At 39.3% G+C, this 27,608-nt stretch overlaps 1 protein-coding gene and 2 non-coding genes across 10 annotated transcripts in view; all 3 read left to right on the top strand.

Moving 5' to 3' along the window:
- Positions 1–27,608, top strand: part of CHD8 (chromodomain helicase DNA binding protein 8) — a 73,318-nt gene that overhangs the window by 41,634 nt on the left and 4,076 nt on the right. For 7 of the 8 annotated variants that reach the window (XM_036887453.2, XM_036887457.2, XM_036887454.2 and 4 more), the window contains exons 6-34: positions 4,934–5,116; positions 5,198–5,266; positions 5,646–5,701; positions 6,216–6,333; positions 9,280–9,363; positions 11,915–12,052; positions 13,327–13,448; positions 13,593–13,836; positions 14,759–14,935; positions 15,887–16,030; positions 16,291–16,546; positions 17,151–17,361; positions 17,577–17,772; positions 18,291–18,458; positions 18,663–18,842; positions 18,978–19,088; positions 19,420–19,616; positions 19,860–20,059; positions 20,140–20,320; positions 20,814–20,903; positions 21,172–21,275; positions 22,345–22,474; positions 23,550–23,625; positions 24,091–24,145; positions 24,322–24,529; positions 24,967–25,175; positions 25,271–25,990; positions 26,185–26,336; positions 26,607–26,909. In XM_036887453.2, the coding sequence (XP_036743348.2) occupies positions 4,934–5,116; positions 5,198–5,266; positions 5,646–5,701; positions 6,216–6,333; positions 9,280–9,363; positions 11,915–12,052; positions 13,327–13,448; positions 13,593–13,836; positions 14,759–14,935; positions 15,887–16,030; positions 16,291–16,546; positions 17,151–17,361; positions 17,577–17,772; positions 18,291–18,458; positions 18,663–18,842; positions 18,978–19,088; positions 19,420–19,616; positions 19,860–20,059; positions 20,140–20,320; positions 20,814–20,903; positions 21,172–21,275; positions 22,345–22,474; positions 23,550–23,625; positions 24,091–24,145; positions 24,322–24,529; positions 24,967–25,175; positions 25,271–25,990; positions 26,185–26,336; positions 26,607–26,909 (5,082 nt within the window). The remainder of the gene's footprint in view (positions 1–4,933; positions 5,117–5,197; positions 5,267–5,645; positions 5,702–6,215; positions 6,334–9,279; positions 9,364–11,914; positions 12,053–13,326; positions 13,449–13,592; positions 13,837–14,758; positions 14,936–15,886; positions 16,031–16,290; positions 16,547–17,150; positions 17,362–17,576; positions 17,773–18,290; positions 18,459–18,662; positions 18,843–18,977; positions 19,089–19,419; positions 19,617–19,859; positions 20,060–20,139; positions 20,321–20,813; positions 20,904–21,171; positions 21,276–22,344; positions 22,475–23,549; positions 23,626–24,090; positions 24,146–24,321; positions 24,530–24,966; positions 25,176–25,270; positions 25,991–26,184; positions 26,337–26,606; positions 26,910–27,608) is intronic. The other variant, XM_036887455.2, reaches the window with a different exon arrangement.
- LOC118913462 (small nucleolar RNA U6-53/MBII-28) lies at positions 22,932–23,041 on the top strand. Its single transcript, XR_005025216.1, has one exon. It is a non-coding gene; the product is annotated as a small nucleolar RNA U6-53/MBII-28 (small nucleolar RNA).
- Positions 27,443–27,551, top strand: LOC118913463 (small nucleolar RNA U6-53/MBII-28). The gene has a single exon (XR_005025217.1). It is a non-coding gene; the product is annotated as a small nucleolar RNA U6-53/MBII-28 (small nucleolar RNA).

A 27,608-nucleotide genomic window follows, 5' to 3' on the forward strand; every position in this document is an offset into this window, starting at 1 on the left:
TTTTTCTTGATATGTCTGGCTATGGGTTTTCTATTTTTTTAAATTTCTCAAAGGACCACCTCCTGCTTTCATTGATTCTTTCTATTGTTTTATTCTTCTCGATTTTATTTATTTATGCTCTAGTCTTTATTATGTCCCTCCTTCTGACTCTGGGCCTCATTTGTTCTTTTTTCTAGTTTTGTTAATTGTGAGTTTAGACTGTTTATATAGGATTTTTCTTCTTTCCTGATGTAGGCCTGTATTGCAGTATGCTTCCCTCTCAGCATGGCCTTCGCTGCATCCCAGATTTTACAGTGTTGAAATAGTTGTCATTTGTCTCCATATATTGGTTGATCTCTGTTTTTATTTGGTTATTGATCCATTGATTATTTAGGAGCATGTTGTTAAGCCTCCATGTGCTGTGGGCTTTTTTGTTTTCTTTGCATAATTTATTTTTAATTTCATACCTTTGTGGTCTGAGAAGCTCATTGGTACAATTTCAATATTTTTGAATTTATTTAGGCTCTTTTTGTGGCCCAGCTTATGATCTATTCTTGAAAATGTTCCATGTGCACTTGAGAAGAATATGTATTCTGTTGCTTTTGGATGGAGTGTTCTGTAGATGCCTATTAAGTCCATCTGTTCTAATGTGTTGTTCAGTGCCTTTATCTCCTTACTTATTTTCTGTCTGGTTTATCTGTCCTTTGTAGTATGTGGTGTGTTGAAGTCTCCTAAAATGAATGCATTGCATTGTATTTCCTCCTTTAATTTTGTAGTATTTGTTTCACATACATAGGTGATCCTGTGTTGGATGCATAAATGTTTATAATGGTTGTATCTTGTTGTTGGACTGACTCTTTCATCATTATGTAATGTCCTTCTTTGTCTCTTGTTACTGTCTTTTTTTTGAAGTCTATTTTGTCTGATAGAAGTACTGCAACTTCTGCCTTTTTCTCCCTATTAATTGCATGAAATATCTTTTTCTGTCCCTTCACTTTTAGTCTGTGTATGTTTTTGGGTTTGAAGTCAGTCTCTTGTAGGCCGCATATAGACGGGTCTTGTTTTTTTATCCATTCAGTGACTGTATGTGTTTTGATTGGTGCATTCACCCCATTTACATTTAGGGTGATTATCGATATGTATGTACTTATTGACATTGCAGGCTTTAGATTCATGGTTACGAATGGTTCAAGGGTAATTCCCTTACTATATAACAATCTAATTTAACTCACTAGAATGCTATTTTTTTTTTTCCTTCTTCCTCCCATTCTTTACATATTATATATCATATTCTGTTCTCTTTGTCTATCCCTTGGCTGTTTTTGGGGATAGTTTATTTAATTTTACATATCTTAGTAATTAAGTGTTTTACTTTTTTTTCTGTAGTTTTATTTCCTTTGGTGACTGGCATTTAGCCTTAGAAACACTCCGTCTATAGCAGTCCCTTCAAAATACACTGTAGAGATGGTTTGTGGAAAGTAAATTCTCTCAGCTTTTCCTTATCTGGAAATTGTTTAGTCCCTCCTTCAAATTTAAATGATAATCTTGCTGGGTAGAGTATTTTTTGTCCGAGGCCCTTCTGTTTCATTGCATTAAATATATCATGCCACTCCCTTCTGGCCTGTAAGGTTTCTCTTGAGTATTCTGATGATAGCCTGATGGATTTTCCTTTGTACATGATCTTTTTTCTCTCTCTAGCTGCTTTTAATAGTCTTTCCTTATCCTTGATCTTTGCCATTTTAATTATTGTATGTCTTGATGTTGTCTTCCTTGGGTCCCTTGTGTTGGGAGATCTATGCACTTCCATAGCCTGAGAGACTATGTAATTCCCCAGATTTGGGAAGTTTTCAGCAATTACCTCCTCAAAGATACTTTCTATTCCTTTTTGTCTCTCTTCTTCTGGTACCCCTATAATGCGAATATTGTTCCATTGGGTTGGTCACACAGTTGTCTCAATATTCTTTCATTCCTAGGGATCCATTTTTCTCTCTGTACCTTAGCTTCTTTGTATTTCTCTTCTCTAATTTCTATTTCATTTATCATCTCTTCCACCTTATCTAATCTGCTTTTACATCCCTGCATTTTATGTTTCATTTCTTATACAAAATCTCTTAATGATTGAATCTCCAGCCTAAATTCATCCCTGCCTTCTTTTTTTTATTTTAAGGTATTATTGATATACTCTCTTGTGAAGGTTTCACATGAGGAAATAATGTGGTTACTACATTTACCCATATTATCAAGTCCTCACCCATACCCCAATACAGTCACTGTCCATCAGTGTAGTAAGATGCCCCAGATTCACTGTTTGCCTTCTCTGTGCTACACATTTTCCCTGTGACCTTCCCACCACGTGTACTAAATGTAATACCCCTGAATCCCCATCTCTGTCCATCCCGACCTGCCCTCCTACCCCCCTCCCCTTTGGTAACCACTAGTCCCTTCTTGGGAGTCTGTGAGTCTGCTGCTGTTTTGTTTCTTTAGTTTTTCTTTATTGTTATACTCCACAAATGAGGGAAATCATTTGTCACTTGTCTTTCTCCTCCTGGCTTATTTCATTGAGCATAATATCCTCCAGCTCCATCCATGTTGTTGCAAATGGTAGGATTTGTTTCTTTCTTATGGCTGAATGGTATTCCATTGTGTATATATGTACCACATCTTCTTTATCCATTCATCTACTGATGGACATTTTGGTTGCTTTCATATCTTGGCTATTGTAAATAGTGCTGCAGTAAACATAGGGGTGCATATGTCTTTTTGAGTCTGAGAAGTATTCTTTCGGTAAATTCCAAGGAGTGGGATTCCTGGGTCCAATGGTATTTCTATTTTTAGTTTTTTGAGGAACCTCCATATTGCTTTCCGCAGTGGTTGAACTAGCTTACATTCCCACCAGCAGTGTAAGAGTGTTCCCCTTTCTCTCATCCTTGCCAGCATTTGTTGTTCTTAGTCTTTTCGATGCTGGCCATCCTTACTGGTGTGAGATGCTATCTCATTGTGGTTTTAATTGCATTTCCCTGATGATTAGTGATGTGGAGCATCTTTTCATGTGTCTGTTGACCATCTGAATTTCTTCTTTGGAGAATTGTCTCTTCATATCCTCTGCCCATTTTTTAGTCGGGTTATTTTCTTTTTGGGTGTTGAGGTTTGTGACCTCTTTATATTTTTTCCATGTTAACCCCTTGTTGGATATGTCATTTGCAAATATATTCTTTCATAGTCTAGGATCCCTTTTTATTCTGTTGATGGTGTCCTTTGCCATACAGTAACTTTTTAATTTGATGTAGTCCCATGTGGTTATTTTTGCTTTTGTTTCCCTTGGTTGAGGAGATGTGTTCAGGAAGAAGGTGCTCATGCTTATATTCAGGAGATTTTTGCCTATGTTGTCTTCTAAGAGTTCCATGGTTTCATGACTTTCATTCAGGTCTTTGATCCATTTTGAGTTTGCTTTTGTGTATGGGGTTAAACAATAATCCAGTTTCATTCTCTTGCATGTAGCTGTCCAGTTTTGCCAACACCAATTGTTGAAGATGTTGTCATTTCCCCATTGTATGTCCATGGCCCCTTTAATCGTATATTAATTGACCATATGTGGTTGGATTTATATCAGGGCTCTATATTCTGTTCTGTTGATCCATGAGTCTGTTCTTGTGCCAGTACCAAATTGTCTTGATTACTGTAGCTTCATCCTTGTATTCTTGAATATTTTTCTGTACCTCCATGAGCATGTTTATGATTTTTATTTTGAACACTCAACAGAAGTTTGAAGAGTTCAGTTTCACTTGGTCCTTTTCTGGTTTTTGTGAGATTTTGGTTTGTGCCAGGCTCCATTGATGTTTCGTATTTTTATGTGGCACCCTCTAGTGCCCAGAATCTGTTGTCTCTGGAGCTCTCATCCCCTGGGGTGATGTCAGGGGTCGCAGGGTAGTGGCGCTGGTGGCTAAGGGGGGGAAAGAGCTGTTTCCTGCTTCCGGCTGCAGTGCCTCTCTCCACTGTCAGAGCCAGTGGGCCGAGCCCACAGGTGTATGCCACTGTGCTTTCTGTTTGTATCTGCCGTAGATGGGGCTTCTCTCTGGCTAGCCTGATGCCAGGGTAGGGACTGCCGTTTTTTGATCAGGTGCTGGCAAGCCAGGAGGAAAGCACAGCAGGTTGTGTATCATGGTTGGAGGCCTCAGAGCTGAGTCGCCAGCCAGGGAGATGGGGCACCTGAAACTCCTGAAAGTTCCCAACCTGCTGGGCTGAGTGTGCCCAGACAAATTTGTCCACCTATCCTTTCTCCTGAGCAGCAAGCTCTGTGCAATCCTTGCCCCTTAGGAGCCCTTTTGCTGTTAGGAAGACTCTCAGACTGTGTGCCTTTCTTTTGTCTCAGAACAGCAGGATGTGGATCACTGGTTTCCACAAACCACTGGAATCTCAGTCTCTCCAGGTATTCCCTCTGTCAGAACTTTCCAACCCCACTAATCTCCAGAGCATCTTGCAATGTAGATTCTTGCTCCAAAAGCAGATCTCTAGGGCTGGGTGTTCAGCAGTCCTAGGCTTCTACCTCCTCCCCACTTTGTTTCTCTTCCTCCCAGCAGTGAGCTGGTGTTGGGGAAGGGCTAGGGTCCCGCTGGATGAAGGTTTGGTATGTTACCCTGTTTTGTGAGTTCTGGTCTTTTCTCCAGCTGTATGCAGTCTCATGCAGCCTTCTTTCCTGTTGCTCTTTCAGGATTAGTTTTATTACCTGTATTTTCTTATTATACATGGTTTTGGGAGGAGTTCTCTGTCTCATCTCTCATGCCGCCATCTTTAATCCTCTCTGATAAGTAAGTTCTCTACTGTCTTTTTGTTTGTTTGTTTCCATAGGGATTTTGGAGTAAAATCTAAGTGTATGACTTACTATAGGCAAATAGTTTTAAAGATTTTCTCTTTGAGAGACAATGAGCAATTATTTTAACCATTTTTGCTTCTACAGAAGAGACGGTCAAACCGCCAAGTTAAGCGAAAAAAGTATACAGAGGATCTGGATATAAAGATCACTGATGATGAAGAAGAAGAAGAAGTAGATGTAACTGGTCCAATAAAAACTGAGCCTATCCACCCTGAACCAGTGCAGGAACCAGATGGCGAGACTTTGCCTTCCATGCAGTTCTTTGTGGTAAGCTGAGAACTTAAGAAATTTGAGAGGTTTGTCCTGTTGCTCAGAATCACTGTTGGCTGACTGCATCTTTTTCTACAGGAGAATCCCAGTGAAGAAGATGCAGCCATTGTAGACAAAGTGCTTTCTATGCGGATTGTGAAGAAGGAGGTGAGGCCTCTATCTTTAATGGCAGCCCATAATGCTACATTTATAGGCTTTATTTAATGAACACTTTGGTTGTCAGGATATATTTCTATAGTTACGAGATGGCAGAAGAAAGTTAGCTAGAAAATAGGAACTGTCCCATGGCCTCTTCTTTTGCTTATCTGCTTAAAATGGGTAAAGGCTTATTTTGTTCAGCTATCAGGTCTCTAGTTTTCAAGTAACCAGATTAGTTGTTTAATCCTCCAGTCAGTAATATATTATGGGAGCATTGGTTTTAAGGTCTTCCATGTGTGGTTAAACTTTAAAGTTCTTTTTTTGACAAATTAGACAAATCCTTGATAAATTAGAAGGGTATTAATAACTGTAATTTCTTTCTTCTCAGCTTCCTTCCGGACAATATACTGAAGCAGAAGAATTCTTTGTCAAGTACAAGAACTAGTATGTGATTTGTGCAAAAAGCTTTTCACCCCAAACTCCATAGGGTTGTAAAAAGTTCTCCTGTGTAGTCTCTCCTGGTTGGGAATGTGTTCCTTTTTTAATTGGCATGTGTTCTGCTAGCCCAAATTACTGTGTTCAAGGAGAAGTTCACGAATTGACATGACTCCTACTGTTTCCCTGCAGGAAGGTGGGGTCCTCACCACCTAATTTTGGTAAAATCCCTTGTGATCCTCTATAACTTAATCTAACATTAAGACCTTGCCACTCAAAGTGGGATCTGTGGGCCAGCAGAATTGGCATCATTTGGGTACTTGTTAGAAACGTAAACTTCCAAATCCACCCCAGACCAGGTGGCTTGTGTGCAAAACCAAGTTGAAGAGGCACTCTTAAGAGACTGTCTCCCTCATTAAAGCATGTTCTCATTGTGTCTGCTTCTGGCTAATTCCAAAATCTCAAGCAGTAGCCTACAGTTCCCCTTTCTCACACCGTGACTGGCTATTTCCCTCCCCTTAAGCTCCTATCTGCACTGTGAATGGGCTACCATCTCCCAACTAGAGAAGGATAAGAGGATCCATCAAAAACTGAAACGCTTCAAGACCAAAATGGCTCAGATGAGACACTTTTTCCATGAGGTAATTAAGAATAGGTATTGCCTATCATTTATTTCATGGAAGCATAAATTATTGGGTTTATCAGCCTTGATTGATTCTTCAGAAGACTTGTAGTGGCTTTGTATGTATAGGTTTAGAGTTGTAATTTTGATAATTGGAGTTCCCTTACTTAATTGCTCCATGCTTTGTTTTATCAGGTCTAAATATGGTCTTTTTATAAATTATAAGATATTTTGAAATTGACTTGCTCAATATTCATGAAATATTTTCAAAATATTGTTAAACTGACCTCTCGTCCACTTAGGCATTCTTCTCTCATGTCATTAGCAGTTGATGGTATCTGTAGAAATAAGCAGCCATATTGTTGAGAGAATGCTTATTTTCTCACATTTCTAATCTAGTACAACTAGACATAGTGATGAGCTTTAATTTCCCATATCCAGTGTTACTACTAGTTAAACACTGGAGTGTGCATATGGGTCCCTTGAGCCGTATTTTACTGCTCCATCTTGCTGTGAAAACTTTGTGTACATAGCCCTTTGCCAAACTGGGATTTTGCAAGTGCCTTGAGAAGAAATACTCTTTTACAAGCTTCTTAGAACTAAAGGGGAGAAGGTCCAGTAAGAAACATTGAGAGAAGGAATAATATATTGCTTCAGCAAAAAATCAGTTCTGGCCTAATACATTTGATAAAGCTAACTTCATACCAGCAGGTTTGCCAATAAATGAGTTATTTTCCACATCACCTGGAAAGGACCGTGTAGGTTTTATCATTTGTTTTTATATGAAAATAGTGATAATTGAGTTGTATTTTTTCATCCGTGTTCTTTTAAAGCCTAATTTGTAAAACGTACAGTGAAACTGTAATCCTATTCCAGCTGGTGTTAGATGTACAATTTGTGACCTTTGAAGCAAGCTCTACTAGCTAACTTAAATTCCAATTAAATCTGCCTTTTTTATAGGTAGGCCATTTAACCAAATCAAGCATCCATTTATTCATCATTTATTATGATAAACCAGTGTATTTTGTCATGTAGCTCACTGTGTAATCAGGGAGAGAGAGAGAGATTAAAAAAGAATTAGAATTGTGATAAGTGCCAGATAAAGAAGAGCACAAGGAGACATAAGAATTTTTTACAAATGCCTATTTTGAATAATTAGGAAAGACGTCTCTGACAATTGAATTATCACTAGGAGTTAGCAGGGCCATGAATACATGTAAATAGTATCCCTGGAATGGGAAATAGCGTATATGAGAGCCCTGAGTGGGACAGGACGAGGCACCGAAAGGACAGTGTAGCTGATGGACAATTGAGAGTGAATGGCCCAGAATGAGATCAGAAATTTAGGCAAGCAGGCACTTGTAGATCTTTTAAAGAGTTTGGTTTTTGTTGTTTCTATTCTAAATGTAAAAGGAAACCATTCAACTATTTAAAACAGGTTAAATATCTGATTTTCACTTCTAAAAATCACCTCAACTTTGGGAAATGGAGTGGAAATGAGTAAGCATGGAAGGAGGATGAACAGGATGAAAGAAAGGAGTTGAAGTATTCTAGATGAGAAATTTATGGCTTAGACTGGAGGGATTTCAGTAGATAGAGAGAATGAATAGATTTGATTGTATTTTAAAGTAGAATTGACAGGGCTTGGTGTGATGGCTTATGTAGATAGGTTTCTATTGTGAGCAGATGGGTTGAGGTGGGAGCATTTACTGAAGTGTGGAAGATTTTAAAAGCACCCAATTTGGGGAAAATCAAGAATTTAGTATAGACTATTTTAAGCTTAAGATTCCTTAATACATATCTAGTAAGCAGATGGATATACAAATCTGGGTTTTTCAGGTTACAATTTAAATTTGGATCTTAATTGCATATAAATAGTTATTAAAGTCTTAATAATGAATAAAGTCACCTGGGGAGAAAGGTCTGTACTTTTTAATGGTTCTGTATGTACTTCCTTATAGAAAGTTCTTGTTATAAGACAATGAATGTAAGCCCCAGAACTGATGCTTGAGTAATGTTTCCAAATTTAGAGGTCTAGGTGAGGGAGAAGGAATTGTATGCTGTAGTGGTAGGAGAAAGATTAGGAAAAAGATATGTCACAAAAACCAAGGGAAAAAGTGTCTTAAGAAAGAAGGGTTTTTTCCCTTAAGATTTCTTTGAGGTCTTCTTTCTTTGGAGTCTTGTGTTACTTATCTTAGGGTAACACCCAAAACTGTGTATCAGTAACTTGGAAGGGCCAGTGAAGGTGATTGAGAATTGGCCCAAAAAATAAACAAACAAACAAATAAAGGGGAGGGTGACTATAGAAGAGAGTCTGCTGTCTCAGAAAGGCCAAAGGAAGAGAGTGCATTAAAGAGGGAATGATGAATTGCTGAATCCTTTGTACAGGTAAAATAAGATGAGTACAGAAATGTTTCCATTGTATTTGGGAATTTGGAGATCATTAATGAACTTGATGAGTAGTTTAGGTATGGAATTGAAGTGGAAGGACGAATGGAATGTATGGACAAATGAAGTGATGAAATGGAGATACCATGTGTTTAAAATTTAACTCTTGGGAAAGCTTGGGTATGAAGCAGAACAGAAAAATAGTTGCAGGGGGTTGTAAAGTCAAAGGAGGTCATTTTAAGGTGAGAAATAGTAGAGCATGTTTGTATGTTTATAAGAATGATCTAGTAGAAAGGGATTCTTAGGTAGGTGAGAAGGAATAGAATTCAGAACATACATAGAGAGAATGGCCTCTGTTAGAGAGATGAGACACTTTATCTGCTAACAAGTGAGAAAATGGGTACAGGCACAGATAAGTTTGTAGGATTTGATATTGTGAAAATGGGGAACTCCCTTCTGATCACTCTGTTCTTAATAAATTTTGAAGTAGAGTCGTCAGTTGAAGGTAGGATGGAGGGGTGGGTTTACTGGACAGTGTTTTTTTTGGACTAACTGCTTTATTTCATAACTCCTCTAGGATGAAGAGCCCTTCAATCCAGACTATGTAGAGGTTGATAGGATATTGGATGAGTCTCACAGTATTGACAAAGATAATGGGGAGGTGAGTTGGGTCATGGAGGAACATGAAAGAAATCTATAGATTTTGGCTGGTCTGCTTGCCCATCCTTTATTTTGCAGATACGATGGAAGAATCCCTTGGACTAAAAAGGTATTTTTTGCATTTTTCTGAGGGATCCTTAGAATGATATTGGGAAGGTAAGGGAATAGGGAGAGAGGCTAAAAGGAAAGATTCCCATAAAGTCAAACATCTGAGAGCTATGTTTCTAAGTACTATATTTGCAAGTATGGAGAGTTATAAATACTCATTCACCTTGGTCTCTTTTTCTCTCATATTTTCTGTAGGAGAGACCCTTGACATTCAATTGGGGGTGAAAGGTGGGGAGGGAGAAAGGGATGCTTAACAAATCCTTAAATTTGTGAATATAAAAATACTTGTACAGACTCATAGCTTTCTTCATGTTGTTGAGAATTTTTTCCTGAACCTTCTGTCAGTTAAATGCTTTTTCATTTGTTACTAAAACAGATCTACTTCATCTCGATCTGTACTTTGAAACAGATGCAGGTTCCTACTATTCCCACAGATTCAGTAGGTTTAGGGTAGGACCTAGATACCTGTATTTTTAAGCTGGTTCTCAAAGGCGTTTTCATGTGTAGCTTGATTTGGGAGTCACAAAAACTTGCTTAGATTGGGGAACAGATTTTACATATGCTGATACACATGCTGATACAGTTTCATAAATCACTTCTTTCATTTTCAAATAAATTGTATAGGTCAAGCCACCAGTGAAGTCAACTCTCTCTATATTAAGTGTATTTCAAACTTACTTAATTTGTGAACCATCATTTCCTTAGAATTTGTCACTTTCTTTTCACTTCAAGTAGTAGTTGTTGGTTTAGCTTTTGCAGGGCCACACTTCATAAAAATTTTATCACTTTTGACAGTTAATACTTAAACAATGACCAGTAGGGAACAACAGAACCTTGTTCAGGTGTCGGTGTCCAATGGTGAGCTGGTCTCACTGACAAGCTAAGTGACTTGCTTCCATTTGTCATCCTTTTAGGACCTGAGAGTCACAAGTCTTCTCCCTGTAAAATTGCAAGTTTACACTATTTCATAAAGCTTTGGGGTCACTCAGATAGCATCTTAGATGTCCAAGGCCCATTACAATTCACTGTGTCTTCAAATCCTAACATATACAGTATTCTACTTTTGGAATGAGGGGTGGGAGTCACTGATGGTTACTCATTTGTAGGAGGTAAGCAGGGAGTGGAGCAGGTCAGCACAGGTTAACTACTGTTAAGTTCTCTTCATTTTCGGGATCTTGGCCTTCCCAGCCTGAAAAATCTTACACTTTCTACAGTAATACTTAACTTTCCAAAAGTAACTGGCCTTTGATTAAGGCCCCTTTTGAATGTTTTCAAGTGGCATGACAAGTGAAAATGTTTTAGAACCCTGGTATTATAATTTATGCTCCCAATGTTGTATAAGAACATTCTGTGTACCCATTTTTCCCTTCTCCAAAATGATTTTAATCCCCCTTAATTGGGGAAATAAATATCATAAATATTAAAGCCCTTGGAGAAGTAAGTTATGATGTTGGAAATATGTGACCTGGACAAAAGGCTTTACAGAGAAAATGATCTGAGTCACTATAATAAAGGAAAAGGTATAAAAGCAACTAGATTAATTCTAGGGATGCCTTGATCTGTGAGCAGGATCTGTTGAGGAATTTGTATCTTTAAACTTCTTGCTGTTTTAAGGGTTATTCTATGAGATGAGATAGATTGGTTTTTTTCATTGGGCTCAATCTAATGCTTCTTGCTTCAAAAGCTAAAAATGATACTGCAGTCAGTGTACCCATGTTGGGTTGTGAGAGTGGGAGCCACTCTACCATTGGTCACTTCCTTCCCCTTGCAGTGGAATGCCTCCATGGATCATAGCACTTTGAAGAGTTCCATCATTTGCCCTTCCTTTCCTCTCTTATTACATCTCTTCAGTAATACCTCTTGTGGTTATCTCCTAGCTTCTTGGGGCTCGCAGGAAACCTCTTCACCACAGTATGACTGCTGTTTGAAGTAGCATCTGCACTCAGAGCTCCAGCAGCACTATATCCCAGTGATTTCAGTCCTGCCCTGCTCCTATGGGTTTAACCATTTCCTCTGTTCTGAAAGTAGCCTTGATTTCTACTGTATCAAATTTGGTGCTGGGATAATAGTGTAGAATAGAGCCATATCTTTTAATTTCAATCTAATTCAGCACAATCTAAAAGAAAGGTTTTTTGGGTTTTTTTTTTTTGCATCTGCTTGATTGTTGAGCATAGTGTTTCAGTGCTTAGTGTTCTAGAAACTTCTGGGTAGAAATTTCACTTTTAGAACAGATTCTGATAAATTGCCTGGAAGAATGACCAAAGCCACAAATAGGACAGTGCCATCAGCAGGTGAGCCTATGGTTGTTGTTTTCAACCTGATTTTTCAGCACCTTTTTAGATATCGACACTTTGTGATCTGTTTCTATAGCCAAATTCTTATTCTTTAACCACAACAGGGAACATGGAATCAGTCTGTTAAGGCTTTGGCTTCTTCTCTCCTAGCCTGTAATTTACTACCTGGTTAAATGGTGCTCTCTGCCCTATGAGGACAGCACATGGGAGCTGAAAGAGGATGTTGATGAGGGCAAGATTCGAGAATTTAAACGGATCCAGTCAAGGCACCCAGAACTCAAAAGGGTGGTAAGTACATTTGCATTTATAGAGTGAGTATAAAGCCTGTATAGGTAATGATTTAATTTTTCCCCTATAGAAGTTTATGTAGTTTTAGCTTTTTATCACAGAAATTTTCAAACACAAAAGTTGAAGAAATAGTGTAATGTTCCCATCACCCAACTGGATTAACACATAACCAATCTTATTTCATCTATTTCTCTACCCACTCATTTACCTGTTTCCAGGTGATTTTAAAGCAAATCCCAGATTATTTTATTTCATTTGTGAATACTTAAGTGTTTATGTCTGAAAAATAAATAATATCATTGTTACACTAGAAAAAATTTTACCATTCCTAAGTATCATTAAATAACCAATCGCTGTATATGTTTCCCTTATGGCCTTCTATTTTTTGTTAAATTGTTTGAGTTGGATTCTAAATAAGGTCCATATATTGCTGTTGGCTAATGTCTCAAATCTCTCTGAATTAAGTACCCCCTTGATCTCCTTTCCCTCCTTTTCAATTTTTTCTTGAAGAAACCAGGTGATTTGTTCTCTAGGGTTTTCTATAGTCAGAAGCTTGCCAGTTGCACTCCCCTTAGTATCTTTTAACATGTTTTTTGTCTCTTATATTTCATATAAATGGGTAGAGGTAGAATAGTGCTGGTCCGTTAGGACCTCTTAGGCCTGTACTGGCCAGTACAGTAGCCTCTAGCCACATTTCAAATGCTCAGTAATCACATATGGCTGGTCGCAGATAACAAACATTTTCTGTCACTTTAGACAGTTCTATTAGATATAACTGTTCTAGAGCTTGATCAGATGGGGGAGGAAGGCCATTAAATCTACTTCATAGGTGGTTCTGTTGGGTTGTCTTTTGTGATTAGTCACTTATGATGACTGCCTAGATCCATTCTTTAAAGATTTTTAAATGGTGATATTTTAATCCTATCATTTCTTCATTTATTAGCCAGAATTTTTTATAAAAAGAAATATGACTCACCTACTCTTTGGTTACCCTGAGATACAGATGGTATAGGAAACTAGAGTAAATGCTTTATTCTTTTCCTTTATTTCCCAGTTTTCAAAATAATGAAGTAGTTCCCTAGAATCCTCCAAAAGTGACTAGTGGGTTTTTCCTTTTTTTTAAGTGTCATTATGACCTCATGAATTTGAATATATTTAACATGTTTTAATCTAAGCAGTAATGTTTGGATTGACTTCAACTATGAGAACTACCTAGTAAGTTTGCCTAATTTTGTTTGTTTCCACCCCGTTTATTTAAATTTCCTAATTTTTAGAATCGTCCACAGGCAAGTGCCTGGAAAAAGCTGGAGCTGTCACATGAGTATAAAAACAGAAACCAGTTACGGGAATATCAGTTGGAAGGCGTCAATTGGCTGCTCTTTAATTGGTTTAACAGGTAAAGGAAAGATTGGGCCCTTAAGGTGTAGGCTTATTCTGGGATTATTTTTATTCATTTTTCTGTGAGAACAATTTCTTTTATGCGTTTTTTGAAAGTTGGTATCTTTTGACATGTTTTTCTTTTTCCATGATGATTCTGCAGGCAAAACTGTATCCTGGCTGATGAGATGGGATTGGGCAAAACTATTCAGTCCATTGCCTTCTTGCAGGAGGTATATAATGTTGGCATCCATGGTCCCTTCCTGGTCATTGCCCCACTGTCCACAATCACTAACTGGGAGCGAGAATTCAATACATGGACTGAGATGAATACTATTGTGTACCATGGCAGTCTGGCCAGCCGGCAGATGATTCAGCAATATGAAATGTACTGCAAAGATTCACGGGTGAGTTGTATGTCATGGGAATGTTATGGTTTAGAGCGAGTAGGCCAAAGTACCTGGTATTTTAGAGTCTTTTATATGAATAAAAGTCTTTTATTAAGGTGTTCTGATTTAAGGCATTTTTTTTTTGACTTTGCTGTTTTTATCCAGTGGACATTTTGATCCAGTGGAAGTTCTGACTTTATTTGTGAATACATACATTTTAAATAGGATTTTACCAGCATTGATGAGTTTTCATCAAGAAAGTATATTTTCCAGAAAGAAATTCACTTAGGTACTTTAATTCATTGATCTATATATGGTGGTGAACTTAAACCATTTCCTTGTTTTAAAGTGTGCTAAAATTTTCATCAAGATCAGATCCATTTTCTATGTAACTTTGAAAATAAAAATTTGAACCATTCATCCTTTCTCAATATTGATTTTATGAATTGTATTTTTACCATTAGTTTTCTGTGCGTTTTCTTTCAAACCAAATTTATTCAAGTCATATTTTGCTGCTTTTATTTTGTTCAGATCGTTTGATTCTTCTATTCATTTTTAGATAGTAACCAATATTACCAAATGCTGAATTAGCAATTTCCCTTTTATTAGTTTTGTTTTGTATGTTTTAGCAATGCCCAACATTTGTGGATTTCAGTGTTATAATATCTAGGGTTGAGATACATGGCATAGATAGAGTCAAAAATAGCCAGCACTTATTTCTCATTTTCCCAAGAAGCTAAATATGTTGAGGAGGTAATGCATCTTAGACTCAGCGATTTGGCACTGCTTATTAGGAAGATAAACTGTGGAGGTGGGTGGGTAGTGCAGTTGGCATTTCCTATTAAGTCTGCCTGAATATAGAAAAGAGAATGTGTAATTCAGAAGCGTTCCTGTTAGGTACAGTTTATGCCTCTTCTCACTTTACTGCCTTCATGCTTAGGGGCGCCTCATCCCAGGTGCATACAAGTTTGATGCCTTGATCACTACGTTCGAGATGATTTTGTCAGACTGTCCTGAGCTTCGTGAGATTGAATGGCGTTGCGTCATCATTGACGAGGCTCATCGACTAAAGAACCGTAATTGCAAGCTGCTTGATAGTCTCAAGCACATGGACCTGGTGAGTTCCTCACACGACTTGCAGAAAAACCTGGAATTAATAGAACTCTAATTCAGCAGAGAAGAAAAAAAGAGTCAGAACCTTGGGTAATGGGTATGGCTTAGGGGAATGGGAACCTGAAAGTCATATAAAAGTCATTCATTTTAGAATTGTAAGGCAATTGTAGGTTAGTGGTTCTCATCCAGGTAGAGAGGTGGGATACTATGTAATTACCTATTGCTGCATATCAGAATACCGTAAAATTTAGTGGCTTAAAACAGCAACTCTATTTTTCATGATTCTCTAGCTTGGCTACCTGGGCCAGGCTCATATGGGCCATTCTTTTGGTGGTCTTGCTTGAAGTCAGTAGTGTAGCTGCATTTGGTAATGTTGCTGGCTGGGGTTCCTGGGTCACCTTCCACATGGTCTGTCATCCCTTCAGTCGGCCAGCCTTTGCTGCTTTACAGGGCAGAGTCAGGGTAGTGTACAAGAGGACAAAGGCAGAAGCTGCAAAGCCTTTGGAGTATTGGCTCTGAAACTCAGTATCACTTTTGCTACATTCTCTTTATCAGAGCAAGTCACAAGGGAAGCCCAGATTCAAGGCGTGAACCTTGATAGGAGGAACTACAAAAAATTAATGGCCCTATTTAATCCAGCACAGGTACATTCCCTAGAGGGGTACATACTAGGATATCTGTGGGAAGTTGAGTGTGGAGAGGCATATGTAGTTGGAAGAAAACATATTCTGAATATTTGATTATAATCATAATATTTATGTTAACCATGTTAAATAGTACCAAGGGTTTTCTTGGATGTTTAGTGTATAAAAAGAAGGAGCAAGTGAAAGAAAAGAGTTATCTTGTCCATTCCCATAATTGTAAAGAAATTAAAGCTTAAGTTTTTTACTTGATAGAAAAATCCTATAAATCACTTGTGTTTTGAGTTTCATCATTCTGTTTCCTTCATTTCTAGGAACACAAAGTGCTACTCACAGGAACACCTTTGCAAAATACAGTGGAGGAGCTGTTTAGCTTGCTTCATTTCTTAGAACCTTCACAGTTTCCCTCAGAATCAGAATTCCTCAAGGACTTTGGGGATCTGAAGACAGAGGAACAGGTAGGAAGTCTATCTGAGGAGGTACTAACCAACCCAGGACAAGAAAAATAAAGTTTGCATGAGGCAGACATCTATTGCCATAGGCATCAAGGGTGTTTCTGAATTCCTTATAACCTTATGCCCACATTATTTGTTGACAATGTCCAAAATCTATATTTCTTAGATACTGGAAAACTCATTGTACTTCTCCATGTTTCCATGTAATGTAAGAATATTTGTTCTCACATTATTGATTTATTTTCTCTCTGTATTGGGCATAGGTACAAAAATTGCAGGCTATTCTCAAGCCAATGATGCTGAGAAGACTCAAAGAAGATGTTGAAAAAAACTTGGCACCCAAACAGGAGACTATTATTGAAGTGGAGCTGACTAACATCCAGAAGAAATACTACCGGGCTATTTTGGAGAAGAATTTTTCCTTTCTTTCCAAAGGGGCAGGCCATACTAACATGCCTAATCTACTCAATACAATGATGGAGTTGCGCAAATGCTGCAATCACCCATATCTCATCAACGGTGAGAGAATTCCTGGAAAATACCTGCATTTCTGTATTAATTGGTCATTTTCTGCTGCTATGCCTCAGGAACAATGGATGCATTGACCTATCCAGCCTAATTTGGGAGTGGAGGGGCATTCCCCTTTTAAAACAATTCTTATGTGTAATGTCTTTTCTTTTCTAGTTCTTTCTATTCCCTTGATCCTGAATCATCTCCAAAATTAAATAGAATTTGCTGTTCAGAATTTCATGAATGAGAACTCAAGTCATGCTATTCTCTGGATAAATGTCCTCATTTATACTCCAGTTTGCTCTTCTGTTTTGGATGCCAATAGGGTGGTAATAGTAGTTTGCATGTAATATCTTAGTTCTTGTCCATATACTTACATATTTTTTACCAAATTACAATTTGAAACCTGACTTAAGATGTTTCGTGTACGACAGCTGAAGATGACTGAGGATTTTTTTGGGTGCTGAAATCGTGTGTGGGAAATGTTGATCTGAGGTAGATTACTTTTTTGTCCTTGCTTCCTTATCGCAGTTAAATAAACTACAGAAGATAAACTACAGCATCAGTGTGTTTCTCTGGATCTCACCATCAAGTTTGATTTTTCTTTTGGCAGGTGCAGAAGAAAAAATCCTAACAGAATTTCGAGAAGCTTGCCATATTATACCTCATGACTTCCACTTGCAGGCCATGGTTCGTTCAGCTGGCAAATTGGTTCTTATTGACAAGTTACTTCCAAAACTTAAAGCTGGTGGCCATAAAGTTCTAATTTTTTCCCAGATGGTACGCTGCCTAGATATCCTAGAGGATTATCTGATCCAGAGAAGGTGAGAAAAGAGAGTCATCTTTTGCCTTGTGTTTACTATATCCTCACAAAGCTGCAATGAGTAGGAGGGTGTGGGTTTAATTAAAGTTGGCCAGGACTGGAATACAGTTTTTGGTCACTAGAGATATGGAGGTACTGGGATTGATCTTAGTTTGCCTTTGTGGTCTCCTTTTCTGCTTAGCCAATTAAATGTTTTTTTCTGTAATTCCCGTACAGGTACTTATATGAGCGTATTGATGGGCGAGTTAGAGGCAACCTTCGACAGGCTGCTATTGACCGCTTCAGCAAACCTGACTCAGATCGCTTTGTCTTCTTGCTATGCACCCGGGCTGGTGGACTTGGTATTAACCTCACAGCTGCTGATACTTGCATCATCTTTGATTCAGATTGGAATCCACAAAATGACCTGCAGGTAAAGGAAATCATTGTTTTAGGGACTAACTACATAACCTAGGAGGTTTTCAACAGGATTAGAATCGCTTAAAAATACTTGTCCTTCAGGGAGTATGGAATTGTTTACTTACTTAGATGTGGCAGTCTAGATCAGAGGTCAGCAAACCTTTTCCATACAGGACAAGGCAGTAAATGTTTCAGGCTTTGCAGACCACACAATTGCTGTTGTAATACTTGCCTCTGCACTGAAGGCACAAAAGCAGCCATAGGTGATCTGTAAATGAATGGATGGGGCTCTGTTTCAGTAAAAGTACAGAAATAGCTGGCTTTGCAGCCCATAGTTCTCTGACCCCTGGTCTATATTATGAGGCAATAATTTCATCTTGATATTGACTTGATTTTGAGTTTATCTCATTGCTGCTTTACAGATACAAATTAGTATTTTTAATCATTTCTTGACAATAAATTAGTATTTTTAATCATTTCTTGACATAATTTTATGTTAACTTTGCTCTTCCTTTTTTTTTTTAAAACCAGGCCCAGGCACGGTGTCATCGAATTGGGCAGAGCAAAGCTGTGAAGGTGTACCGTCTCATCACTCGTAATTCTTATGAGAGAGAGATGTTTGATAAGGCCAGCCTCAAGTTGGGATTGGATAAGGCTGTGCTTCAGTCCATGAGTGGTCGGGATGGCAACATTACTGGAGTATGTCCTTTTATTACTCTGCAGATACGTTTGAGGCAGGTTCTAGTGACAGAGGGAAATAAAAATCTGTATTTGTACAAGAGTCTGACCACCTTATTTGGATTATCGATTGTTTTTTCTTACAATATAATAAACTAAAATATTATGATATGATTGGATAATACTCGCTTGGTAGTCTTTTCATCTTTCTATTTGATTTTGTAGATCCAGCAGTTCTCCAAGAAAGAGATTGAAGATCTCTTACGCAAAGGAGCATATGCAGCCATAATGGAGGAAGATGATGAGGGCTCCAAGTTTTGTGAAGAGGACATTGACCAGATCTTGTTAAGACGAACCACAACCATCACCATTGAGTCTGAAGGAAAGGGTTCTACCTTTGCCAAGGTGTGTTCCATATGTGCCAGAGTTTGAGACAGGAATCTCTGGAATTTAAATGTATTTTTTTAATGTACTTAGTGGTTTCCCGTTGCTCAAAAAAGTGTCATAGTCAACTTTACTCTGTTCTTCGCTCCTCACTAGGCAAGCTTTGTTGCTTCTGAAAATAGAACAGATATTTCTCTGGATGACCCCAACTTTTGGCAGAAGTGGGCCAAAAAGGCTGACCTGGACATGGATCTACTCAATAGCAAGGTGAGCTTCCTTTTCCTTTAGAGAGGAAGTACTGTGGAAGATACATTACTTTCTGGAGTTGTATAGCTGTTTGGATATTCTGTGTTGACCTTGTCTTATGATGGTGTATTATAAACAAGGACTGTTGTAAAGACTTTCTACATAGGCAGCCCAGGAAACTACTTAGATCTACCAATTTTGCTTCCTGAGTCCTTGTAGATTATTTTGCATGTCCTAAATAATCTCTCTTGAGTATTTACAAATGTTACATCCAAGGCTATTTCAATCCAGGATTGTCTTATTTCCTTTCCCGTGATCATATCATGAACCTCTTCTTCTGTCCTCTGCATAGAATAACTTGGTGATTGACACACCTAGAGTACGAAAACAGACCCGTCACTTCAGCACTCTGAAAGATGATGACCTGGTGGAATTTTCTGATTTGGAAAGTGAAGATGACGAGCGACCGCGCTCTCGCCGACACGACCGTCATCATACCTATGGGCGCACTGACTGCTTTAGAGTGGAAAAGCACCTCTTGGTATATGGGTAAGAATCCACCTTGCCATCAGAAGTCATGCATCTCCATCTTGATAAATATCCTGTTTGCTTTTCAAATTGGAGATATGACCAAAGAGAGAATAATGGGAAAAAGTTTTATTTATTCTGTTCCCATGTTTTCCCAAGTTCTTTTTATCTCCTGCCCCTTGGGAGATGTGCTTGTGGAGCCTAGGGAATATCATTGAAGTCCCCAGGAAAATAATAACAGAATTCCCTTTTCTGTTTTTCTAGTTGGGGGCGGTGGCGAGATATCTTATCTCATGGACGTTTCAAGCGACGTATGACTGAACGAGATGTGGAGACAATCTGTCGGGCCATCCTTGTGTACTGTCTTCTACACTATCGTGGGGATGAAAATATCAAAGGCTTCATCTGGGACTTGATTAGCCCTGCTGAAAATGGCAAGACAAAAGAGTTGCAGAATCATTCAGGTAATTATCAACTCTTTACTTTTCATCTTCCTATAGGTTACCTAATCTTTTTCAGGTCCAAGGTTTTTTCTCAATCCAAGTCTTCAATATCTCCCCTTTCCCAGGTCTGTCTATCCCTGTGCCCCGTGGACGCAAGGGGAAAAAAGTAAAGTCACAAAGCACTTTTGATATCCATAAGGCAGATTGGATCCGGAAATACAACCCTGATACTCTATTCCAAGATGAGAGTTATAAGAAGCATTTGAAACATCAGTGTAATAAGTAAGGATGGGAATCTAGAGGGTATTATGCTCAGTGAAATAAGCCAGGTAGAGAAAGACAAATACCTTGATTTCACTTACTTATGGAGTATAAAAACAAAGCAAAACAGAATAGCAGTAGACTCATAGACATTGAGAAGTGACTAGTGGTTACCAAGGAGAAGGGGTTGGGGCAGTGAAGAAGATAAAGGGGCACAATAATTCGCAATTACAGTATTAGTTCGTCGTGGGGATGGTAGTACAGCACAGAGAATATAGTCAATGATTCTGTAACATCTTATTATGTTGATAGATAGTAACCGCACTGGAGGTGTGAGGATTTAATAATACGGGTAACTGTTGAACCATTGTGTTGTATATTTGAAACCAGCAGAAGGTTGTTTATCAATGATAACTTTAATTAAAAAGGTTTTAATTCAGGAAAGAATAAAGCATTGTCCACCTCAAACTTTCTACACTATTACTGATCCAGCTGTAACCCCTCTCTCTCCTAGGGTGCTGTTGCGGGTACGAATGCTGTACTACCTGAGGCAGGAGGTTATTGGAGACCAGGCAGAAAAGGTGTTAGGGGGTGCCATTGCCAGGTAAAGTTAGGCTGTGTTTTATTTTATGCCCTGCCTTATTCCAGAAAAGATGGGTTCATTTCATTTGTTATTATCTTTGGGATACTTGGTAATTAAAATCTGTATATCAGGTTGTTAATCCTATACTTGATACCAGTGGAGGGAAATAGGCAGATGTGTGAGCATTGAATTAATGGATAAAAGAAAATACTTAGAGTAAACTTACTAAGGTGATTATCAGTTTTAATTTTCTGCATTGCTGGCTGACCCTGCCCTTTTATTCCTTTAGTGAGATTGACATATGGTTCCCAGTAGTGGATCAGCTGGAAGTTCCAACAGCATGGTGGGACAGTGAGGCTGACAAGTCCCTACTTATTGGAGTCTTTAAGCATGGTAGGTACTCTCTTTTTGGTCTATTCCTTTCCAGCTGTGGATTTATGGGAAACTAGTTCTTAGGTATCTAGAGCAGAGCAATTTGTTCCTGTAAATAGATGTTCAGGAAAGACCAGATACACAGTGAATTCACAAGGTAGGGGGTCTCCCATCTGTTCTGTTATCACTGTTATCAATCTGTATGTCATGGCATCTAAGTTAAGGTTTCATAAATCAGGGAGGTAATATATGCCCACTCCTGTTAATAATAACCATGCTTCATTTGTATGACCTTTCTTGTGGCTTGCTGAAGGTGTTCAACTTATGTAACATCCCATTTGTCTAAATGTTCAGCAGTCACTCTGATGCAGGTATGAACAGTGTTTTAGTGCAACAAAAAATGGTGTATAAAAAAAGGGAGAATTCTCCTTAATAACAAATCCCAGGCATTAAAAGCAGTGAGTGCTAACTTCCAGCTCAGTAATTTAGGAAATTGGAATATCATTTCTTTTTCTAAAATACTTCTCTGCAAGGTAAAAGTAATGGCATTTAATCCATGTTTGTGAGAAAGTTAATGTGGTAAGAAAAACTGAGCATTTGTAGTCTTAGATTTACTTGTAAGACACAGAGGTTCAGATGATAGCAAATATCCTGCATTTATTCATTCATTCACCATTCATCAAACATTCATAGTGCCTGCTCGTTTACAGATAGAAGTTTCTTATCCTTCATTTAAAAATGTGTTACCTAGCCCTAAGTTATTTGACTATTTTAGTTTCCCCATCTATGTAGTAAGAATAATAGAAACATTACCAGTTAAAAGGCTTTGTAAATCACCATGCTAAATAAACTCTGATTAGATATTTCTCTTCAGTAACTATTGATAAAACTCCTTATGACTCTTAAATTGCTGTAGAAATGTTAAATATAATAATGTAACCCAGCATCTGTCCAAGTTAATATTTTAACTACATTTTGTATTATGAGCAAAGTAGCCCACATACTCTAATTATTCCAGCAACGTACAAAGTAAGCATAAAGGCAAAAAGAATCTCTGATTTTCTTCACCTTATGGCCCTTTTTCTTCTAGGCTATGAGAAATACAATACTATGAGGGCAGACCCAGCTTTATGCTTCCTGGAAAAGGCAGGCCGACCAGATGAGAAAGCCATTGCAGCAGAACATCGAGTGCTGGATAATTTCTCTGACATAGTGGAAGGGTAAGCATTGGTGTTTATTAGTTCTCTTCAAGTTGGAGTCCACTGTGTGACAGCTATTAGTTGCTTATGCTAAGAGATAACATAATTGCTTTGACTGAATCTGGTGGGATTATTACTGTTGGTTTTATTCACGATTGATAAATTCTTAACCAAGAATGGGACTAGCAGAAAGGACTGCAGAAACTGACTGAAAACCACACCTTACCGTAAAATTCAACTATGGTGAAAATTAATCTTATTACCCATTGGCTGACTTGTTCTATTCAGTTTTCTTTGCAGTGCTTTTTTGTATAGCCATAGTAGCTGAGAGGAGAGCTATCTTTCTCTGTAAAGGTAGCACCTATGCAACTCCCCCATGCCACTTAGGTGGTAGAGCCTCAGGAATTTTAGCCCTGCTTTTTTATAACCTCCCAAAGGTGGCAGACACATAAATGCATTTACTGTGTCTGGATACATGCCTCAGTGATGAGTTGCCATGCTAATACTGAGCCACCAGGTAGGGCAGTATTGCCCTGGTTTGGGTGCCAGTGAGTTTAACAAAACTTCTCACATGGAGACCTGAGAGGCATGTGACTACCCACCTGCTCCATCACGATTGAGAGATTTCGTTGATGATCACAGCCCCACAGCTCTTAGTATAAGACCCTTAGAGGAAATTGGGCCATTCATTGCAAATAATTTATGTTACCCTTCTGCTCAACAGAGCAAAGTAGTAAAAATAAACAAGCAAGCATGGACCATTCAAACACAGTAACAGAAGTTAATAGTTGGGAAGGAAGGGGAGAATGGGTTAAACAGTAAAAGGGCTATCAAGAGAAGGGAAGTATGCTGGTCAAAGTGCTTCATTTCACATTCAAGCAATTTAGAATGACACTTTGTGAGTTTCTCTCAGGTCTTTGTTCTGTTGGATATTATACCTAACTTACTCAAAGCTTAACACCTGGCCTGCCATTCCTTCTAGCATGAAAGATGATTGCATGCTGGATTGTATGTTTGGCCATGTCTTCATCCTAGGTTCCTCTTAGTGAAAGAAGATACATTGTTAACAAGTTTTTATGCCTCTGGATAATTTTAGGGTTGACTTCGATAAGGATTGTGAAGATCCTGAATATAAACCACTCCAGGGTCCCCCGAAGGACCAAGATGATGAGGTGAGGGATTCTCATTTGAGTCTAGCTTTTCTCTGTTACTGAATAGTTAAATATCCTCCCATTCCTTGAATCCTGAAATATATTGACTAGCTTATAATACAAAATGGAAAATGGTTACCATTTGAGGATATAAAGTATTAATGGAAAGGATTGTAATGCCAGCTGAGGGGGATCAGGGATGGCTTTGTGGAGGAGGTGGGACCCAGGCTTGACACTGAAGTATATTATTTCACTACTGAATTCCTGAGTCCCATTATCTTTAAGCATTAGTAAGAACCCACTTTTCAGGTTCAACTTCCCTATTCTTTCAGTTGGTTACTTCCAGTTTTTGTGAGGGTTTTTTTTGTTAGACATTTCTCTTCATCCCTTTGGTATCATAGGAGGACACATTAAGTGATTTCAGAGTGCCAACTTCTCCCCCTTTCCCTCCTCCCTCCATCCTATGTGGTGGATCTCCTTCTCTAGGGTGATCCCTTGATGATGATGGATGAGGAGATCTCAGTAATTGATGGAGATGAAGGTAAACTTCTAGATCCAGTGGTACAATTTTGTGTGGGTGGTGGGGTTGGGGAATTATTGACTAAATTCTATTCTATCTTGGTATTTCTAAGCTTTGCCTCTGGGTGGGTTGAAATACCAGTATTATCTCTATTGTCTTTCCTGCACCTCCTGTTCATTCTACTTTGCTTCCCACAGCCCAGGTGACCCAACAGCCAGGCCACCTATTCTGGCCTCCAGGCTCTGCTCTGACAGCTAGGCTTCGACGCCTAATCACAGCCTATCAGCGCAGCTACAAGAGAGAACAGATGAAGATAGAGGCTGCAGAACGTGGGGACCGGAGACGACGGCGTTGTGAGGCAGCCTTCAAGCTAAAAGAAATTGCACGGCGGGAGAAACAACAAAGGTAAAATATGGCTGGGAATTGGGGCTGAGCTGTTACGTCTTCAGCATATAGCATGGGCCCTATATGAAAAAGCATCTTAGGAAGGATTTATTTGGAATCCCCTATAGAGGGTCCATCTTTTTTGCTTTTAGTTTTTATACCTCTGTGACACAGCTCTCCCCTCTGTGACACAGCTCTCCCCACTGTGCAAAATCATAACTCCTAAGAGGGTCTCCTAGGGAGCCTTTCTCATTCATTTTCCTGCATCATTTTTCCCCTTAGCTTGCTAATTCTCAGATTATTACATGTTACAGAATATCTCTCCTGCTGTCTTCTCGCCCTTTTTTTTTGCTCATAGTTTCAGTTTCTGTGTGATCAGATATTCTAAGCCACACTAAGAAGTAACCTGTTTCCCTGTGTTCTGATCACTGTTGCCTGATTCCTCTTCCCTTTGTTAGATGGACAAGGCGTGAACAAACTGATTTTTATCGAGTGGTGTCTACCTTTGGTGTGGAGTATGACCCTGACACCATGCAGTTCCATTGGGATCGCTTCCGCACTTTCGCCCGACTGGACAAAAAAACAGATGAAAGCCTTACCAAGTATTTCCATGGCTTTGTGGCCATGTGCCGCCAAGTGTGCCGCCTTCCCCCAGCAGCTGGAGATGGTAAGCAAGACTGGGAGAGTTTTGAGTGAATAGAGATGGGTGGCAATAGAACCAACTCTTGGTCCATTTCACCTTCCACTCCTGTCTTCTTGCAGAACCCCCGGATCCTAACCTGTTCATTGAGCCCATCACTGAGGAGAGGGCCTCACGGACTCTCTACCGTATCGAATTGCTACGGCGCTTACGGGAACAAGTTTTATGCCACCCCCTTTTGGAAGACAGGCTGGCACTATGTCAGCCTCCAGGTCCTGAACTGCCTAAATGGTGGGAGCCCATTCGGCATGATGGGGAGCTTCTACGAGGGGCAGCCCGTCATGGGGTCAGCCAAACAGACTGCAACATCATGCAGGACCCAGACTTCTCTTTCCTGGCTGCCCGTATGAATTACATGCAGAATCATCAGGCAGGAGCACCGGCTCCATCCCTGTCACGCTGCTCTACCCCACTGCTCCACCAGCAGTATACCTCGCGCACTGCCTCACCATTGCCCCTGCGCCCAGATGCTCCTGTTGAAAAGCCACCTGAGGAGACAGCTGCCCAGGTCCCCAGTTTGGAGAGTCTGACTTTAAAGCTAGAGCATGAGGTGGTGGCCAGGAGCCGACCAACCCCACAAGACTATGAGGTGCAAGTAGCCCCCTCTGATACAACCCCTCTGGTTTCCCGGAGTGTTCCACCAGTCAAACTGGAGGATGAGGATGATTCAGACTCTGAGCTGGACTTGAGCAAGCTGTCACCATCATCCTCTTCTTCCTCATCCTCATCCAGCTCCAGCTCCAGCACTGATGAGAGTGAGGACGAGAAGGAAGAGAAGCTAAGTGAGTGCCTGTGACAGGCTGTTGGCCCTCTTCCCTATTCCCACCCCTTGTACCTTCTGCTCTTTTTCTTTTCTACACACCTGAGAGGTTTAGGTTATGAGTTGACAGCAATGGGAGGTTATTCTTTGGACCTTATACATTCCTGTATACCTTTATTCTTCCTTCTTTGCTCACTCGTTCTGTATGATCCCTAGCTGCTGACCAGTCCCACTCTAAGCTCTATGATGAGGAGAGTCTCCTATCTCTTACTATGTCCCAAGATGGATTTCCAAATGACGATGGAGAACAAATGACCCCTGAGCTTCTGCTGCTACAAGAAAGACAGAGAGCCTCTGAGTGGCCAAAGGTAACATTCCTGGGCATGTAGAGTCTAGAAACGTAGTGTTACATACAGGGAACAAAGAACAGATGGTTCTGGTTTTCTTTGATTGTATTTAAAGCTACAGTTTTTTCATGAAACTCTCTCGATTTAACTTAGGGATCTGATACTATTACCTCTCCTTTTTGCCTTATGATTTTGACCCATCTTGATAATGATGGCAGAACTGTTTGGCACAGGATCACAAAGCTAGCACTCAGGCCCTAAAGCCAGTATTGATTTTTCCCCCCCACTCAGGATCGTGTCCTGATAAACCGTATTGACCTCGTCTGCCAGGCTGTACTCTCAGGGAAATGGCCTTCTAGCCGCCGGAGCCAGGAGATGGTAACAGGAGGAGTTTTGGGGCCAGGCAACCACTTGCTCGATAGTCCCTCATTGACTCCAGGAGAATATGGTGACTCCCCAGTCCCAACACCACGAAGTAGCAGTGCAGCTTCGATGGCAGAGGAGGAGGTGTCCGCAGTCACCACAGCAGCGGCTCAGTTCACCAAGCTTCGCCGAGGCATGGATGAGAAGGAGTTTACAGTACAGATCAAAGATGTAAGCTCAGCATTTATGCCTGGGGAAGTGCGGAAGGAGGCTGTAGTGCTTGCTAACTAGTTTCACTAACAGGATCCTAAACTTATTTGGTTAGCTAACTGTAAAAATGGGAGAAGTAGAAAAAAATAGAGCTCACAGAGATCCATTTAGGAAAGGTCATGGCAGTAAAGGAATATGGATTTGTATTTCCCGAGGACTGGATTAAAAGAAATCATATTTTTGAAATAAATTTAATTGACACAATTATTCTTTTTTTGGGTGGCTTTTATTTAAATCCTAGAAACAGTTTTTAAAAATTGAAATAAAATTGTGGGAAAGCTGTTAAAATGACACCTAAGTATTATGGGCCTTACTAAGTTATAAATAAAAAGGAGTTATTCCTACTGACATTAAATCAGTGTTATTTATTTTATAGATGGAAATTTTTATTTTAACTGACCTCCTTCCCTATTGAGCCCTATTAGGTAGTTATTAAGTGTACTCAGTAGGAAAACTTCCTTAAATTAGTATGTGACAAAGATATCAGGATTTTGCCCCTGTGACGAGTTGCCATGCTAATACTGAGACACCAGGCACGGGTTTTTACTCTTCATTGGGTGTTGTTGAGATAAATTCTACTTCTCTTAAATCTACCTGAGGGGCACTAGGTCAAGAAAGAAATCTAAGGAAAAACTAAATAAGTTTGTTCTATTTTTAACT

The sequence above is a fragment of the Manis pentadactyla genome, chromosome 11, assembly GCF_030020395.1.
Source record: "Manis pentadactyla isolate mManPen7 chromosome 11, mManPen7.hap1, whole genome shotgun sequence".
NCBI classification, from domain to species: domain Eukaryota; kingdom Metazoa; phylum Chordata; class Mammalia; order Pholidota; family Manidae; genus Manis; species Manis pentadactyla.